Raw genomic sequence first — 20,154 nt, 5'->3', positions numbered from 1 at the left:
AATATGGACATACCTGTAAATAAAACGTTCCCTTAGGTTGAGCATATAGCATTAAAAAGCTATAATCCAAATTCTGTTTAGTTCGCCACCTAAATGTAAGCAGCAAATTCTGATAAGATTTTAAGGGGGTTGCAAGACTTAATTCTATAGTAAGAGAACTTGTAATGCTCTGCATTTTTTGTCCCTACAATAAAATTGTAAGGTTGTATATTCTAACCGATTGTTAAGTGCAAAAGCATTCATCTACAATCAATGCAAACATTTGTAAATAATTTCATTTTCATATAAAAGTTAACATTAAATAAACAAAAAAATTTGATCTCTGTCAATGGAACTTGAAACAAAATGTCTAACAAGTTATTCATGTCAAATGACTTAAAAGATTCTACTCATTATTTTATGAAGAGTAGAAATATATATGGTTTATTTAAAGATTAAAAAGTAAATGGTTTTACATATGAACAGCACAAAAGCAGGTTGATAACCATAATTTTCAGGTTTAAATATAAACACATATTTTGTACAGACTCTCATTTTACAAGAGGATGACAATGATGTTTGATAATCAACACTGAAAGACTACAGAGTAATTTAGCAATATTTAATTAACGTAAAAGTATAACTGATCCAAATCTAATCACATCTAAAACTAAATTATAAGTAGGTAAACTTATTTATGGTCTATGGTATGAGCACATAAGGTTTATTTATAAAGCAAATATACATACACATATGTATGTGTACGTATATATGTGTATACTAGCTGATTGCCTCCAGCCTAAACTCTTAGTACTGCAACGCTCTTGCTGCATTGTTGCAATGGCTTCTGATAAATTGTTATTGTTGATGAAGAAAATTACTTTCCTCCAATAAATAGTTTTTTTTAGGTTATAATCTCCGTCTTACTGAATTTGGGGCACGTGAGTGAATGAAATCACCATTAAGGGTGTAGTAACAGTAGATAAAAACTCAATGATCACCAAAAGTTAGGTCATTCGTTGTCAGTAGTTAGCTAGAGGGCCACATGGGCTTTCCTCTGAGTGCTCACAGAGACTCTCCCTCATCAGTTACATTAAAGATTTTTCAATATTTTTCCTTTATGACAGATCATATAGCCTATTACTTGTTGGCATTATCCATGTGGTTTAAAACCCATTGGATGCCTAGAGTCAAGACCTAAAGGAGATGCCTTGGCTCTCACCCTTAGGCTGATGTGCAGCATAGCTTTTCTCAAGATCCCCTTGCAATTTTTTTTTACAAGTAAAAATGAGGTCCTTTAGCTCTGAAACACAGAAACATTATCATCTCAAACAATGCTGACTTTTTTTGAATTTTCCATTTTACACTCTTAGCAAAAGTTCTTAGGTTTTATATAGCAAACTTACCTTACTCGGTCCTCAGAATCTCCAAGTGTTTTCTTCAGGTTGGAAAGATCTGGGTAATAGGAAGCAGGAGGAGAAATAACCTCTAGGACTCCAGACTGGACTTCTCTGGGGAAGCTGGGAAGAGAATCCTAGTGAGAACCTGTTCCTCAAAAAGACTCTTGAGGGCAACCACAGACAGCAGCTCCCCAAAGTTAGATCTGCTCCTCCAGAAGTGGAATTCACAACTCTATCAAAGAAATTGACTGCAAATTTGGAACCAAGAAGGGGCCTTTAACAACTATCAGAACAGACAGGTCAGGAACTCATCCAAGTCTCAGAAAACACTGGCAAGAAGTGTGTCTCAGAAATCCTGCCCCTCCTGCATCTGTAAATGCTTACTAACAATCCAGAGGTAGTTGCCAGAATGCAGAAGTAATTCACAACCAAACCCACTATTTAGAACAACTCACAACTGTTCCCCCTTGCATGAGAGCTCCCAGTTTCCTTACCATTGCTCCAACTCTAATTCTACTTTCTAAGCAAAAATATACCATCCCACAGCAGGAGTTTAAAATTGAGAGTCTGAGTCTAGTCTCCACTCCAAGAATTAAATTTTCCATTTAAAGAGACATTGAAAAAATGTATAACCTACTTGGGGAGCCAAACCTAGAAGTCACATCTCCACATTCCTCCAAAAACTACAAAACAACCAATCAAAAAATCTAAACAAAAAAACCAACAAAAACAAACAATCAGACCTCAGGTACATAAATTGCGTCATTTTAAAACCCCTACACAAAACAGGTACAGTAGAGGTTTCAAAACTGAGTTTCCCATTTCCTATGATTAGTAAACAAAAGATAACACTAAAAATTACACATATCAGAGAACCAGCATTATGGGAAAAAATATCAATCTTACTGTGTAACCCTGACAAAGCAAATACTCTGCAGTAATTTTTTTCAAAAGCCATAAAGCAGTAATACCTGAGTGTTTAAATTGCTGTAGGTATTGTACCTTGGCAGTGCCAAGAAGGAATGCCCCTTCCCCTTGTCCTTGTCCCCTTGTACTCCCCAGCTGAGCTAAACCCCCTGAAGGCAGGAAATTATGAATATTTCTTAGCTAACAGCCTCAGTATGAGGAGTCTTCTGGGGGAAACCCACACACAAAACACAGTCTGGGAAACCCTTGAGTGAAGGAGGATGTGCAAAAACCCTCAAATAAGGAAGAAAAGGTCAACTCCTCCAGGGATCTTGTTCAGGAAAGATAAGAGCAAGCACAACTGCAGTGGGAACCAAGCTTCCATTTGATATCTCTAAGGTTAATTTGACAGGGCAAAGACTACCCATCTCATGTTGCCCATCATGTAGTAGCATTTAACATTATAAATGTAATCCCATTGCTGTTCCAAGTCCATTGCCATCCTGAAAAATAGTTTAAAAAGGAAACAAAGAAGCCTGGGAAAACATGGATGTGTTGTGGCACTAGGGGACCTAGTTTAGTGGTGGCAGTGCTGGGCTAATGGTTGAACTCTATTGATCTTACAGGTCTTTTTAAATAAATTGATATACATACTTCTGTTCTCAATTTCACAGTGTGTTATGGCATACATATTGAGAGTGCACCTTTGCCTCAGTTCCATTTCAGTGTTGAAATGTTCTAGTTCTTTCCATAAAGGCTCCAAATATGTTCACACTGATGGCTGAGTGTCACGCTCTGTAGGACTTACCTGGTTTTAACACTTTCTGCAACACTCTTAATGTACTCTGCATCCGGCTAAAAAAAAAAGAAGGGAGGGTTTCATTAAAAGTCACCCATTTTTGTATTAAACAACACTTTGAGGGAATATGTATATGCAAACACTTAATTTTTTTCCTTCCAAACAAATGTGGTACGTTACAGCAGCCTTTCTACTAAGGAACAGTATGGGCTTTTCAAGCCAACCAAACTTCCAATGTAGCTCACTTTTGCTTCCAACTACCTCCAGCTGCCATTTCTGGCACTCTGTTTTTCACTGCTTTTGCAGAAGACCAGGCTATTTTCTGGCCAAAATTCTGTGCAGCTAAGCCAGTAAAGCACAGCCATATAATTATCAGTAAAAAGGGTTGTTTTGGCTTAATAATCCAAAAATCACAAAAGAGGCCTAAGGCTTATGAGAAAAATCACCTAAGCAAAATATCCTAAAGCCAGCAATACTTAAAATTTTTATTTAATTTCTTCCTCATATAACAAACTTACGGCTCTTTGTTTGGAAATTTTGAGGACATTCATTACTGCTCTTTTGAAAAAGTAGCAATGTTAGTGTGCCAAACATTTCTGTTAACTACATTAAGAGTGCAAAGTTTTATTTCTAAAGCAACACAGTAACTGTCTTAGGAGTTCAGATTTTTCTTTAAATAAACAAAATTTTTTATATATAATTGTTACCAATTATATATTAAATTTATGATAAGTAAAAAAAAAAAAAGTTATATAAAGAACTGTGGTAAGGAAAAAAACACCTAGAACTTAAAACTCACTCTTAGTCAATAAGTTACTCAAGCTTAACCCCTAATGTAAACATTCACCTTGATCTTTTAAAACTTTGTGGGAAAAAGGAAGGTGTGGATTCATGACCAGTGTACACACCTGCCCTCCTCTCATAATAAAATGTTCTTATCACCTCTCAGATCAGCATGGTTATCTGCTGCAATTTACTGCATGGCTGAAAAAATGGAAGCTGTGAGAACATGACTTTTGAGTTGGGAGAAAAGGGACAGTAGGTCTTACAATGGCAGTTTAATCCTAAATTGGCTGATACGGACTTTTACTACAACCGCAGCTTCTGTTTGTTCGAAGTGTCACATTAGGACTCTCCACAGTGGGAAACTATTCAAAAGTCAACCCTTAAAAACTCACAGAATCCTCTGGAGTCCTGTAATAAGAGGTTTACCTGAATGGCAGCCAGGCAAAGTTCATCACTACCAGGGCTCTTCCCTGTGAAATACCAACTGCAAAGTAAGTTCAGCTCCTAAAAACTATGCTGAAGAGGAACTGCAGCCAATAAAATTGGTCCTCTGTGCTCATCATTGTGATCCAAACAGAAAAGTGGAAGTCATGGCCAAAATTAAAGTGAACTATACTGTTTGACACTTTTACCTGCAAAAGTGATGACTAAATAATAATAATAAAAAAAACACAAACTCACAAACTGTAACTGTTAATGAATACGTGCATGAATTTAGTGCTGTCTATGGAAGGACATAGAAATATGAAGAATAAATATGAAGTCTGAATAATTGCACAGTCATTTTACCTGCCAGAAGCTATTACTGGCTAATTCCTTTCTGCAGCTTTTTTTTTCTGATGTAATCAAGGTATTTTTGAGTGAGGGGGAAAAAAGGCATTTATCCTTAATATCTTACCTTGAGCACTGTTTACTTTCCCGAACATGTTCAAGGCTCTGAACAGTTTTCTTTTGCATGGGAAATGCCAAAACACATGCAGAAGGCTCCAATATGTCAAGATACTTTGCAAGATATATGTTATCAAACCAGCAGATAAATAATTTGAACATTTGTTAGACTAAGTTTACTTTCTTCAGGTTCTATGACACTTTTCTGTGGAGGACTTACATTCCATTCTGGAAGCAGAAAACCTTACTTTCAGAGATAAATAATGAGTTCATATGGTTTTGATGGAAAATCTGATCCAAGGACTGTGTTGTTAAATATAATATGACTTTTTACCCTTGGATCACCTACATTACAGGTTTTTTTTTCCCCACATATGAACACTGAGGCACTAACTGCTCACCATCTCCTCCAGCCCTGAAGAAATCCCTCCCAAAGGCCAAGCTAACAGTATTTTGCACTATTACATTTAGACATAAATCTCCATATTTTCTATCAGCATCCTGCACCTTTCCATGCAAACTTACCTCTGCTATAAAGATGATTATTATGCAGTCCTTCTTTTGCTCTTCAGATAGTTGGTACAGTAGGGAATGCAATGTATCAATCAGGTAATTTTGTTTTTCCCTTTTCACTGTAGGAATACCCATCACCAGGGAGACTGCAAAGAGAAAATGTCTCAAGCCATGTAACTTTAAGGGAAACTGAAATCACATTTTAATTTTGATTTCATGTGACCATGAAACTTGGCAACAGTTAATATTTCCTTAGCACTGTGACAGCATTTGCTCTACTGCCTGGAAGGAGAGATACCTCCAGCTATGTTTGGTTTAGAGACACCTGTGTCTGTGTTATAAACACCAGATCTACCCTTGGGAACTTGGAAATACCACTACTGCTGGCATACACATAGGTGTTTGCTACTAAGATTCAGAAGTGAGTATTGCACTACTCTAGTGAGCAAGTTCTCACAGGAAGTGAATGCTGTGGATTTCAGAAAGGAATCCAATTCAAAAATCCTGAGCAGTTTAATTGATATGCATCAATGGTTTTTATAGCATCAATAAGAATAAAACAACTAAGATGTTACTGTTACTAAAAATAAAGGAACTGAAATTATCTCTGGCATAGACTCCACTAGTAGCAAACCTATGCTGTATTACATCATCAGACCAAAAGCAGGATGTCTCTTTTTTCATTAGTATGGGCATTACTTAAATCAGCACCCAAACATAGCTCACTAAACCTGTGGAATCTTAGTCCTTGCAGGTGATTTCTATTCACCAAAATCCCAGAAGGCTGGTGAGGAAGCAACAGTTTGAAATAAAACAATAGGTGCAATTAGTGACTTGCTTCTGACTTTAACTTCCATGCCAGTGTCAGCTCAAAAACCAAAGTGCCAATGTTCCTTCCCGTTAAACCATTGGGGTTTGTTTCATTTTGTACAGTAAAGGTCAACCTGTACTTATTAAACTGCAGTCTTGCTATTGTGATTTTCCTGTACAAATAAAAGAAGCTTAAACGTATTCTTTTATTAGTGACACTGATCTATGGGCACTCCATTGAGAACTCCAACACTAGATCACATTGCTACAACTACACCTACTAATAAGTAGTCTGTATTAAGTTATCCATTGTCATGAGTATGACCCAGGGTTTGGGGATGTTTTAGTTAAATCAGAATCACTGACAATGTTTCTTCATAGAAAATCACCCTATAGATAATTAAAATGTCAACAAAATACAAAACTCAGCAAAATGGTTGACTAGTTTCTTCTTTGCTTACTATTTCTGCATGTTCCTTTTACCTATCACATGACACTTCGGACGACGCATTTAAAATTTGTATCATAGTTCACTGTAATTAATTGTGATTTCTACAGGTGCCAGCTGATTTCTCATGTGGATGAAAAAGCTACATTGAAGTTATATTAATAGCCTTTAAATGATCACCTTTCCCTTTGCTTTTCACATTGGCAAACTGAATGCATTGTAAATTAGCCTTGGCTTCCTCATCCATACTAATTTGGTGGGGAAAAAATGTCAGCTACTGCATCTTAGCCATATGAATATATGATTAAAACACAAAAATAATCTTATTTTTCAATTAAGATTATTTTATTGCTATTTCAAAAGGTTTTCAGAATACTTTGAGATAAACACTTGAAATAGGGGTGGGCATTTTAAAAGTACTTTTGCTATTGCCATTAAAATTCATTCATCTTGTCAACATTAGAAAGTTAAGGGAGAAAATCCATTCCAAACTTTTGAGTATGCTTCATTACTAGAAATTAATAAAAAATACAAACACATAGCAAATATAAGCCAAATTTTATTTCCTACCTCCAGTTCTCTGTTGCCCAAAAATAACATTTGGGAAAATTGCATCTTCATACTCTCGAAGGTGAGGGAGATAGTAGTAAATATTTGTAAGAGTCGTGGGGAGTTTTCTGGGGAGGTTTAACTCTTTCCACTTTAAATCACCTTAAAGACACAAAAACCGCAGAGATCCACATAAAATAAAAAGCAAGCAGAGAAGCCTATTTCTTCACCTGTTTTGCTCAACTGAACACTGGCAGATTACCACACACAAGGTTTTTCAATCAGAACTATTCCTCAGAAATGGTTATATGTCATATATATTACATTATATTAAATTGAGAATTTCCCAATACAACTCCTTCCTACTCAGGTGGTGGTGCAGAGCTCCAAGCTTGGACATCCTGGGATACCATCTGTATTTCCCTATGCCTGCACACTTGCAGGATTGAGTCATCTTAAAACACAGTAAGTAGTTATTTTAAAGGCAGCAGTAATTTTTTTTTTTTTTTTACATGGTTGGTAAACAATTTTTAAATGAAAAGAAACAGAGATTCTGATTATTAACCTTCTTAACTACTTCATAAACTTAAATGCTTTCCCCAAAAAGTAACACAAGGTGGTTTTCATAGCTCAAGCAGAAGTTCTCAGTTTAGAAAAAAGTCCTATGGTAAAAAGAATGACCACATACAGGCCTTTAAAAACTGTTCAAGAAACAAAAGACTACAGCAGTTAAGAGAAAAGTAGGGATTTTATATTTCTTTACTACTTTAAAGATGAAAGCAACAGAACATTTATTGACTGGGACGGAAAGTTATTTTTCCCAAGAAATGCATCTAACTCCCAAAATTTACCACCCTTCAAAGTTACATACAAACACCACAAAAACCATAATCAACTTTATTCACTTAGCTTAGAATAAGAAAGGCAGAGGCTTATTGAATGGACAATAATTTAAGTTTTTCAACTTCCAAAAGATACTCCCACTGGAAATTTGGTCAAAAAAGAGATTTCCTGTCTTACAGAAAATACTTTAAAAAACCCTGAAGCAACCATATAGATCTGCCCAGACATTTGTGTATGAGAGAGAGACCCACAAGTCCTTCCACACTGTTAAGCTATTAAATATAATGGAATTTTGCTGCATAGAAACCATCTTCACAAATTTTAAAGGACTTTCCTTCTTTATTTGGAAGTGGTACCTATCAAATACTGGGCAAGGGAGTTTAGTTCCATTGACTACAATAAACCTTTCAATTTTGGTTGTATAATAAAACATGACTGGAATGGGAAGCAGAAGGGTAAGTAAAAGTAAAAAGAAAATTATTCAGCAATTTTAAGAAATTTCTGCATTAAATCCTGTGAACTGACGGATTGAATACTTTCTGAAATTTAGCTGGCTCCAATAAGAACGAAAAGCAGGGGGAAGGGGAACCTGCACTCTCCTTTACTGCTCTTTTGTGCATTAGGCAGTAACTCTTTGCCCACAATATGTGGGGTTACCGGAGGCTGACAACTATTCTAAAGCTCCTAAGGCCACCACCCTGCCAATGCTCAGCCCTTTGTTTATACACTTCTGAACAGCCCCAGTCAATTAATATCAGATAAACAGACAAAAACTGGCAGGGGAGAACAGGAGAAAAAACAATACTGACTATACAAAGAAGAAATGCACCTTGTTCTTTCTTCCCCTGTAACAGTCCTCATTAATTCCCCATTTTAGTCTGATTATCAGCCTGCTGTACTGAATGAAAATAAGGATTGTTAAATGGTAGTTTTCAGTCACACCCAGACTCCTGCTGAAGTTGGGGGATACTGTGAAATGCCTCCAGCACAGAGATGCCTCTTCTAGTTTCCCTTCCCTCCCCAGGGAAGAAGCTCTGCCAGTCTCAATAGGGAGGAAAACAGATCCTGCACAACTATGTAATTTATTTTAGGTTGCAAAATCAATCTATTGCATGTAACTACCATGTGCAGACAGATGGAGATGTAAAACACTCTGTAAGGCAAGGTAACAAAAGTTCAATTAAACAATGGAAAGAAGCCAGATCACTAAACTTTACATGTTGGTGTCATAAAAAAAAAAAAAAAAAAAAAACCAAACCAAAAAACAACTACAAAACAAAAACCAGAGAAAACCCCTACACACCTGTGTGATTTTTTGTCACGTTCATTCTTCTTGCAACTATATGTTTAATTTCATCTAGGGCACTGCTCAGTTCGTGTGATCTTTTTTTATTTTCCTTGTCAGCATACAACAGTCTTTGCTGAAGTTCCAGCAAGCGGTGCTGGTACATATCCAAGTCATTTCCTGCAATAAGAACATAATTTATTTTCTAAAAGGTGATTTATGATGGAATGAATGGAATGAAGTTAAAGAATAGGAGATGGTCCAGAAGATCACATCACCAAAGTGCATAAACAATAATAAAGTTTATTCAGGAGAAGAAGTGGTCTGGAAGAGTATTAAGAAGGTAGAGTTTAGGGAGCACAGCTGGGTAAAGGTAAATTGGAGACAAAACTAAGAATACGAAATCCATAATAAGGAAAAAGTCTGTGAAAGACTGTGAGTTGCAGGGGAAGGTGCTACATTCTTCACCAAATAACAAATCGTGATGACCCTTTTCACACTGAAAAGTATAATTATGTAGTGGCTTGTTTGTGTTTCAAACACTACTAAGAATAAAACAGAGATATTAAAAGCGTTCAGTCTTCATCTCTGAGTTACCAGGTGTCTGGAGTACATTAAGAACTATTAATAAAGATGCTTAATATAAAGCAACACTTCAATAACATCACCCCTTTGCAACAGAGTAAAGGAAGTAGAAGAGGACTTCTGCCTCATTTTAAAATGTTTTATAATGCTGCTTCTTTTACTGGTTTTGCTGTGGTTTAGTTGGTTGGGTTTGGGTTTTCTTCTAGTTAAATGCCATTACTTACATAACATATTATCCCATTCTATTTGTGGGCTGTGCTAAGTTTTATCTGTGGCAGCTCTCATTTTCTAGGACACACCACTGTATCTCTGGAAAAGTGAATTCCCAGGGATTCTAACCTGTAAAAGACACTACGAGCAAGATACAGATGTAGTGCAAATTTGTGAGGATTTGCAGAGGTGTTTCAAAATGGAATTAGTTTGCACTTTGGATAGACGGGGTTTATTTGCATTAAACACAAGTCCTTAATTTAATCAATTAATATGTGATTGGAAGACTGAAGTTTAAAACATCTAGGAAGAAGGTGGTTAGAAAAAAACAAAAACATGTGACGTGTATTATCATTATTTACCTCATTACAATTTTAGAGGATGTTTTAGTAGGCTTCCCTAAGAAAATTGGAGAATAAATTAAAAAAAAACCCAAAAAAATATGGAAGGTCAAAGCAGATGAAGAGTCTCTCTTTAAACAACATAAAATTGATAAAATAGATTAAAATAGATATCAAATTAAAAATCTGTCACAAGGCATCAGGCTTCAGAGCTATTACCCCAAACAAGCTAAATTTTTTGGCATACCTAAGAAGATCCCTTTCATCAGCTGCCATGTACAAATACACATTCTTGTTTATGCTTTTCTTTTGTAGCTGTATTTCCAATGCCATAATCCAACCTTTAGGGTTTTTTTTCCTTTAGAATGTATATGAATAAAATGAAAGCAAAAGGTTTAAGCTGATTTAGGTGACTGACAGATAATCATCACACCATTTTCATAGCAAGAAAGGAATTCCAGATAGAACATCAATACACGTAAACATGGTGGAAATTTACCTTTTACCATGGTGGAGATTTACCTAGACAAATTCAGAAGTATAAGCTAAAGATACAGTAATGGATGTGAGTTTCTCTTTAAATTCCAATTTATAGAAGGAATTAGTAAAGAAATGGCAGACAAGTTGTAACATCATAGTCCCTCTCTTCATCATTCTCTCAGCGATGCAGTGTCAGTGTGACTCGAAATGACCAGTGTCACCACTGGGCTGACATTTTGGCAAGCACCAAGTAATGGCAGTTGTATTTGCTTACTTACAGGTGAGCCTACCAAAATGTCACAGGTGCCTCTTGGAAATAAAATGTCAACACTCAACTACCACTGAATGCACCCAAAGAAGCTGGCATTTGTAATCAGCCTTATCTATTCCTTCAGGCCAGAAGAGGGAAACTACATTTTTAAGTCTTTCAGAATTGAACTCTCTGTTCAGTCAGCAGAACATGATTCTTAGTAATCACTTATCTTATTTGTTTTTGATGGCTCGGGAAGCAAGGGTTTGACACAAGGAACATAATTTTCACTCACCCTTGGTGAAGAATGGATTTATTATAAAAAGATAGAGTTTAAAATAGAACACTAAATGTTCTAAATTTTACTAGAGCATGTGGAAATAACTATTACTAAACCTTTGGCCAAAAAAAGTGTGTTTAGAAAGCATTATGAAGCTAAACACTCTAAATATTTCAACAGCCACTGAGTTCAAATGGACTTGTGTGTGTGTGTGTGTGTGTGTGTGTGTGTGTGGAAAATGTTCTTTCAGCATCTAATGATCCACAGAAAACTAAAACAGCTGCTTGCAATAGACTGCTTAGAAAGACACAGGGCATTTTTACAAATACACTGCTTTCTGACAAGGAGGGTCAGGGAGATGGAGCTTTGGGTACAGCATGAAACAATCTCTGTGCCCAGCAACAGCCTGACCTGGCTTGGCAGTGCCTTGTCTAACAATGGTTCCATCAGCAGCAAGGAGTGTCAGAATAAAACCAGAAAAGAGCAAGATGAGGACTTATGGCAAAACTTCAAAAAGCAAATGAAGGTAAAGAAGACCCTGCAGAGAGACCCCAACAAATCAGAGCTGGGTAATCACCAGCTGTGGGAAGTGCAACAAGTGCCACTGCCAGATTCTGCATCTGGGATGGGGCAGCCCTGGATGCACTGGGGGACAGACTGGGGAAGGAGAGGCTGGAGAGCAGCACTGTGCAAAGGGCCCTGGGGGTCCTGGTCGATGGAAAGTTGGATCTGAGTCAGCAGTGCCCTGGCAGGCAGGAGGGCAGCTGTGTCCTGGGGGGCATCAGGCACAGCTTGGCCAGCTGGGCAAGGGAGGGGATTGTCCTGCTCTGCTCTGCTCTGCACAGGGGCGGCCTCACCTCCAGTGCTGGGGGCAGTTTGGGGTGCCACAATGTAAAAAAGACATGGAGCCATTAGAGAGTGTCCAAAGGAGGGGTCTGAAGGGAAAGCCTTATGAGGAGCAGTTTAGGCCACTTGGTCTGTTCAGCCTGAGAAGACTGAGGAGAGACCTCACTGTGGTCCTTGTGAGGGAAAGTGGAGGGGCAGGCACTGATCTCTTCTCTGTGGTGACCAGTGACAGGACCCAAGGAAATGGCATGAAGTTGTGTCAGGGAAGTTTTAGGTTGGTTATCAGGAAAAGGTTCTTCACCCAAAGGGTGGTTGGGCACTGGAACAGGCTTCCCAGTGCAGTGGTCACATCACCAAGCCTGACAGAGTTCAATAAGCTTTTGAACAACACTCTCAGGCACAATGTGTGACTATGTACAAGGCCAGGAGTTGGACTCAGTTATCCTTGTGTGTCCCTTCCATCTAAGGACATTCTGGGATTCTATGTAAAGGCTTCTTCTCCCCTTGGTGAGATGAAGATGAATCACTCTGATGGGTTTAGAGAAGTTCACTGAATTTCCCTTCTAAGAAAAGTCAGTGGGACTACACTAGCTACAAGCCATGGGAGCAAAAGAAGAGCCAGCCACCTCCCAGGCACAGTGATGGTACTTCAAAGCTTTTGCAGTGAATTTTCAGCTCTACTTCAGCTTTTCTCTGACTGTTAACTACACATTAGCATATATACCTGTGGATACTGTAATTCTAAGACAGCAACATTTAAAATGGTTTAAAATGCTCTCTTATGTTATTTCCTAATAGATACATTTTATGTATATAAAACTTCCTGCACTGCAGATTGAAACTGCTTAGAAACAATACCAACCTCTAAAGCAAATACGCATTCTCAAAGCCAACGGATTATTTCTCTTAGCTCTATACATATTTGCTTCCTGTATGATCATAACGGCTTCCAGTCTCATTAACAATTTCTGGCAATATCTAAGAGCTGTGGAACAATTCATCACTATCTCCTCCTAGCACTCAAACAGAAAAGAAAAAAGGAGAATTTGGAGTGGCAGAAAGGAGGGAAGAAATAACTTCAAAGTCTAGCAGTGAATCTTGTTCCTGTTTCTTGATTACAAGCTAAATTGCTTATCATACCTAAACACTGTTTCTTTTAGAAACTGAAATTTGGCTAATGGCCCCCGTAAAAGAAAGCTAACTTAACTGCACATTAACTGCAAAAGATCTTGTCATACTCTGTGCTTGGAACCACTGTTCACTGCTCAGGTTAATGAGGCATATTAAACCACTGAGGCATGTATTGCACTAATAAGTGGCAGTTTATTCTCTCTCCATAACTGATCTGAGATACCTTTCTGAATCTTGTTACATGCTTTGCATGCTCAGGTTTTGTGCTCTCTAAGTAAGGAAGGAAAAAAAAAATCCCCAAACAATGCCTCTGTCTCAGGTCAGAACAGCGAACACTTTAATTCAACAACGTGCATTACCTTTAACTATTTTGTTTAATCTTACAGCACAGTATTATTTGTCTCTTCCAAAATGTCTACTTGCCTTTGACAGTGTCCACATCAGGAGCTACAAGGCAGTAGAGGGACTTTGCATTAACCCAGGGACATCAAAGAAAAGCACTGTGCCAGCAACTCGGAAGCAGAGGAGATAGGGTTCCTCTATTCCCATACAGAGCATACTGGGAAGAGAATCACAATACTTTCAATATTAAAACAAACACATGCCTTACAGAGTTAAAGGCAGATCAAAGCTGATAACTGGATTTTAGAAACTCACAACATAGTCTAATGAACATGGACTCAGTCTTGAGTTTGGCACAGAATACTTTTTACTGAACAATTTACATACTGTCTCTAACTGAAAATAGATAAGCAAACTTGTTTCAAAGAAAATAAAACTTAAGCTCTAACAATATTTTCTTAAATGTTGGCAAACTATCCTCTTTTTAGATTCAAGTCTTTTTCTATATTGGAATGTAGTGAAAAGTGATCTTAAAACATTCAGTCAGTACATCACCATATAGGAAAGCAATATTATTAAAATAAGTGAAAAAATATAGAAATTGAATGGATATTGTATGGTGTTTGGCCATAATTGGTATACTTTGGTTTTAAGGTAGTACTCATTCACTTCAAGCAATTGCTATTGCTTTGTTCTGGCTGGTATTTTAAATATTTAAATATTTTACTTCTCTTCCTGAGGTAGCAACAACTACTAAATTATTCATACATTTAGTCAAATGCCTAGCCACTGACTAAGGCATTTCTCGACAAAACTCTGTTCCTCAAGACTCAGTGTACAACACTAGGAAAGCATGAAGGTCATATGATTGCACCTGTCTAAGGTTATGATGAGACACTGTACAGCAAACAAAGAGAGGTCTGAAATGCTCCCTTATGCCTTTCTCTACAAAACTCAGCAATAACTGGCCTCCTTTTGTACCACAAGATTTATGGCTAAGTTCATCTACTCTTTAGCCACAGCCCTGCCTGAAGTAACTGTAAGAAGCAGCAGAATCTTCATTTAGTAAACTACACGGTTTGAAGTCAGAAAAATGACACAGTTTCTAAGTCTTTTTCTCTAAGTATTTTTCTACTACTTTTCTAAGTCTTGGATATAAATTTTGATATAAAATTTTGGATGAGTAAATACTAAGCTTTAAGTGGACCATTTGAGGCTGTTGTATGTTGGAGGGTTTTTTAATGCCAAAATGCAGAACTGCACAAAGAAACTGAGTCAGCAATTGATCGACTGAAAAACTCTTTCCTTATCACACTGTGCATTTCAGCCACATCCCAACTGCACGTTGAGGCAAAATCTGAATGTGCAATAACCTTTGTTTGCTCTCAGTGTCACTGGAAGGAAATGTACACATGAAGGGAAGATGTAGCCCACCAGTCAGCTGGGACAGCTGGGAAAGGTGGTGGTTAAACACAGCCCAGCAGTCCTAGAGAAGACAGGAAGATTGGCTTCTGCATGTTGAGACATCTGGATAAGCTGCACTGGCTGAAGTGAGAGCAGTGTAATTCAAGACTTCCTTATCAAATCTGTCAATTTGCCACTATTTAATTGAACCTTTGAGCCAGAGTATGCCAGTTGGGACTGGATAGGAAACCTGCAAAGAACTCCATCACAAATGACAGAATCTCCTGGGGACCTGCACTGGGCTGCACAGCTGAAACAAAGCATAACACCATAGGCAGAAGATGAGAAGATGGAAACACAAGAACTGTGTAATCATGCTGTCTGGACAAGCATGTACATTACTATTTTTCAACTGGGGAAAAAATACTTTCATCAGAAATACCTCTTTAACCCTTTGAAATTAGGAAACTTCCTCCCCCCCACCTCCAATTTGTGGAACAAGTTCAAAATGCAGATTTTAAAAAAGTAATTGATGATCCTTACATACACTTCTGTGAATGTAATCGTACAAGCAGTTTCTCTCTTGTTCATACCACCTTAAAGGAACAACTAAAGAAATTCAGGTTTCACAGTGTTTGACACAACATGTATATTAACATGCCTAGGTCCTTGTGACATCACATTTCAGCAACAACTCCTCCTAACTTCCAGGCAAAGCTTACTTTTAATTTTCTTGGACAAAGAATCCCACAAATTTAGATAAAGAGGGCAGTAACATGTTACAAACCAATTCAAAGAGATTTAATCTTGTAACCCTTAAGAGCAACATGAAGAAGCGCTGCCAAAATAGATTATCTAATTTATCTCGTTGCTGTGACTTACAAAAATTTCGCTATTATTCAGTAAAGACACCAAAATTTCTTTTTCTTTGGGAATACTGTTTCCTCTGAAGAAACTTTACGTAAGTTCATAATGAGTTTATAATGTGGTTTTGCCTTCTATTTTTCAGGGGAAACAATTACTGCCTCCTGACATTTACTTTATTGTTTTTATATACCTGTAATTTTTTTTAATGGACTAGTATCTACGTGGAAAACAACAGCTAAAACAATGAGAAAAACACTACATATATTGTAAGTTGTATACAATTTCTCAGAACTCAAACCTACACAGAGAGCGTTTTTCTGAGAGCAGAAAATTTTGGTCAGGTGAATCAACAAAAGAATTGTGACTCAGTTTCACAAGCAGAAACCTCTGCATCATCCTAACAACAGCCTTTGCTCAGCTACAAACTGTTTGCGTTAGACAGGTTTGGCTTGGGGCCTGGGGAGGGACCAAAAGGTTCACAGCAAAACCACGCAGGACATGGAACAGGAATTGCTGCAGCAGCCCAGCTGCCTGCTCACTAATAACAGCCCTGCGTTCACAAGCACTCCAGCGGATGCTGAAGGAATCACCACACTACTTTAGACACAGCATTTGCTTTCACTGAAGATCTGATAATTACTTTTATATCTTTTTTTTTTTTTCTGGTCCCAAAAATATCAGCATATTTAGTATGGAACCTTTGCTTATATTTATAAAGCAATGGAAAAAGTGACTATAAAAACATCTTCCTAACCATAGTTAAAATATACACTGTATTGTCCACAATAACTGAAGTCTAGTGATCGTGGTAGTTTCTGATCTCTTATTTTTAAGTGAATGAGTGAGTAGCATCTTCCCTGCTATGCCAGTTTGAGCTATGTTACTTGATTTCAGTCTCACAACTCCAAGTCAATACTCAGGCTGCACATAATAATCAGAAGCAGCACCAAAGAGCCAATTATTTACTGCTGTCATTGACAGTAAATACATTTCAACTCAAATCTCTCAAGCTACCTTTATTATAACGTCACTTTAGCTTAAAGGTAACTTAAGGTACTGATTTTTATTTGCACAGAATTTAGGACAGAGCCAATATCTGATTTAAATTTATAATATTCAAGGGCTGAAAGGCTCTGAGCCTGCAGACAAACTGAAGAATATTTTACATATTTTTATATTAGAGAAATACTTAAGACCTGGTGCCCTGTCCTAGTTTTACAATGCTTATTTACTATCCCAAAATCACTGCTTTCCAAGAAACAATTAACTAGACAGAAACCTGAGGGAATGTTACAGACTACTGCTGCTTAGTGTGATAGACTGCAGTCAAAAAATCAAGAGCAGCCTAAACATTTCAATGGGCAGAGCAGAGAAGTTAAAAGGTAGGGGAGATTTAACAAAGGTATGAAAGAAAATGAGCCAGAAAACATTTCACAAATGAGGGAAAGAGATGGGAGGGAGTTAACGAGCTGCAACAGTACTCACAGGAACTGGTGGGCTAAGTGGAAAGGGCATTAGAAAAGAAAATATACATCGTAGTTTGTGAGACACCAAAAGTGGAAATTCCTGTTGTGCTCTAAGCATGACAATGGAGAGCAAATTCAGCAGTGCAGAAGGAAAAAAAACAGAGGTTTAACAACATCTAAAGAGATATCTGCCTGTTTTTAGAGCAAAAAATTTATTTAAAACCATTTTCTTAAACAAATACCCTGTGACAACAACCAAGCATTAGTGGGTTTGCTCCCACTGCTTCTCTCTCTGTAGGAAAAGGTAACAACCTTTGTTATTGTTACCTATGGCTGGCTGTTCTTAAGGCTTTCTGGATGGGTAGAAGGCTTGTCTTCTAACACCCCTTGGGAGCAAAGACTGTATTTTCAGTAAAATAAATATAATACAAAGTCATTCACCACATACTGCTACTTTCTCCTTTAGTTACTAATATTAACTATTTTATTTACACATTTGTGCGATTTACTAAGCTTAAGAAAGGCTAAAGACTACATAGTCACATAGGCAATGATCAAAACTTTGCTAAAAAACAGGTGCAAATAATATTCATTAGGAAAATTATACCATCTGAGAGGAATTAGTTACTCAGTTTACTGTGGAGGAGGAGCCAGCTGTGGAAAGAGAAGTTAAAACAACACATATACACCACAATATGTTATCCCTCTTGCCCAAAACAAACAAAACACAAACAAATAAAATCCCGAAGCAAAATAGCCCAGTATGGAATGTCATCAGAGAGATGTCAAAAAGAAAGCGACATGAAAATGTAATGTCAGTAATGAGGAGTCTCAAAACATGAACCACAAGACAACACAATGGTAACTGCAGATTGGACAAACATTTTCATTCTGACATCTCTTGGATCTCCGTCTCCCAGGATTTTTCCTCATTTTCCCCTCCTCGCTCCTAGCAGGAGTGCCACTGCAGGAAACATAAAATGTTATACAGTAAACAACCATATAGTTGACCTAAAAGGCAGGAGGATCAGCACTGCCTTGACTCTATTCAATATGCCATTGTGGGGCCAAGATCTTTACCACCACTTTTATTTGTTACAGGAATAATCAATATATACAAGTCATCTGCTAGCTGGAGTTGTGTTCATCCCAGAAATTGCTAACTGCTTTATTCTAATTCTTCTGCACCTATAAAACCAAACCTATTATAAAGGTGTATGTAGGAAGCACTCCAAGATCCACTCTCTTTCCCTCCCCCATTGGAAAATACCATCAGTTTTATCTTTCCTTTATTGGCTCAGAGAATCTTAGACATGGCTTTATGAAGATCTGTTTGGCATGTGCCACCTACATAACCTACTAAAAAGACAGTGTATAATTTTAAAGTTTAGAAATAAAATATTAAAATTCTGGGTTTTTTTTCCTCTGCATTCCAGTCCTGGAAATATGCACAGGAAAAAAGTGACTGTACATGAGGCACAAATACAATTGCAGGATGGATAATGCTACTTTATCCTCCCTCAACAATAAAATCAAAACCGCTTTAAAAGTGACAGCCACAGCCATCATGTTTAGATTCTTCTTTCCACCTTAATGTAAGATGCTTGTTAGAAAAAGAGTTGAAAAATATAAAAGGGAAAAAAACTTAAGAAGAAACCTTTATTGTTTCTTAAATTTAGGGTTGTATTTTTAATAGAGCAAGTATGGCCCAAGGATCCAATCCTGCAAGCTGTTTCGCAAGGCTGTGCCTGGGTGCAGTTAAGCCACGAACCCGGGGGGAACAGGCGAGACCCGCATGCCCAACCTGATACGCGGCCAAGCCTCGGGGCCGCACACGTTCCTTATTTCCCCAGCACGTCCGGAGAGCCGAGCGGCTCCGGAGCTCCGGGAGGGAATGGGGCGACCCACCGCGCTACCCGGCGCAACCCCGGCCATGCCGCTGCCGCACGGAGGGACGGGGCCGCACGGAGGGACAGAACCGCACGGAAGGAAGGACGGGGCCGCACGGAGGGACAGAACCGCACGGAGAGACGGGGCCGCACGGAGGGACGGCCGGGGCAGCCCCACTGCCCCGGTACCGTCGGGCGCAGCGGGGCGGGAGCCAGCGCCGCGCTGCCCCGACGGCCCGGCCAGAGGGGCACAGCAGGTGCCACCGCGCTCCCCGCCCTTCGCGCCCCGCACACACGAGGCGGGACGGGGCGCCCCCGCTCTCACCTCGGCTCCTCTGCCACACCGCGAACCACAGCAGGGGGAAGGCGGCGCCGAGGCACAGCGCCGGCAGCACCTGCCCGAGCCGCAGCCGCATCTCCCGCGGGCGCTGCCCGCAAGACCCGCACGCCACCGCCGCCGCCACCTCCGCCCGGGCAAGGCGAGCCGGGCGTGTTCTCGCCACGCTGCCCTGCCCGCCCCAGCCCACCCCCTGCGCGGAGGGCCGGGACGCATCCTGCCTCGCCGATCGCCGAGCAGCGCCGCCGAGCTCTCCCGCGGCACATCGGCGTTCCCAAGGAGCGGGTGCCCGTCGGTAGGGACGCGCAAAGTGCAGCGGGGACACCCGCTCCGCCTGCCGCCCGGCTTTCCCCCGGGAGGCGCCAGCCTCGTGAACAAGTGCCCACGCCAATTCCCGCTGTGAAGCCCCTGGCAGAGCCCTCCCCTGTCCTCAGTTTTCCCGACGCTCCGGCCCACACCGAAAAACCTCTTGACTGCGGCAAGTATAGACTGTTCACGACCAAAACGTCTCAGCACTTCG

The 20,154-nt window shown here is 39.1% G+C and overlaps 1 protein-coding gene across 2 annotated transcripts in view; it reads right to left on the bottom strand.

Annotated features, from left to right (window-relative positions):
• Positions 1-19,728, bottom strand: part of CLGN (calmegin) — a 64,646-nt gene extending 44,918 nt beyond the window's left edge. For both annotated transcript variants that reach the window (XM_068188028.1, XM_068188029.1), the window contains exons 1-7: positions 19,623-19,728; positions 9,225-9,386; positions 7,100-7,240; positions 5,284-5,417; positions 3,094-3,140; positions 1,386-1,499; positions 14-89 (exon numbers count right to left, since the gene is read on the bottom strand). In XM_068188028.1, the coding sequence (XP_068044129.1) occupies positions 14-89; positions 1,386-1,499; positions 3,094-3,140; positions 5,284-5,417; positions 7,100-7,240; positions 9,225-9,386; positions 19,623-19,713 (765 nt within the window). In that variant the 5' untranslated portion in view covers positions 19,714-19,728. The remainder of the gene's footprint in view (positions 1-13; positions 90-1,385; positions 1,500-3,093; positions 3,141-5,283; positions 5,418-7,099; positions 7,241-9,224; positions 9,387-19,622) is intronic.
• Positions 19,729-20,154: the final 426 nt, after the last annotated feature.

The sequence above is a fragment of the Anomalospiza imberbis genome, chromosome 4, assembly GCF_031753505.1.
Source record: "Anomalospiza imberbis isolate Cuckoo-Finch-1a 21T00152 chromosome 4, ASM3175350v1, whole genome shotgun sequence".
Taxonomy (NCBI): Eukaryota; Metazoa; Chordata; class Aves; order Passeriformes; family Viduidae; genus Anomalospiza; species Anomalospiza imberbis.
This window is presented reverse-complemented; position numbering and strand designations above follow the sequence as displayed.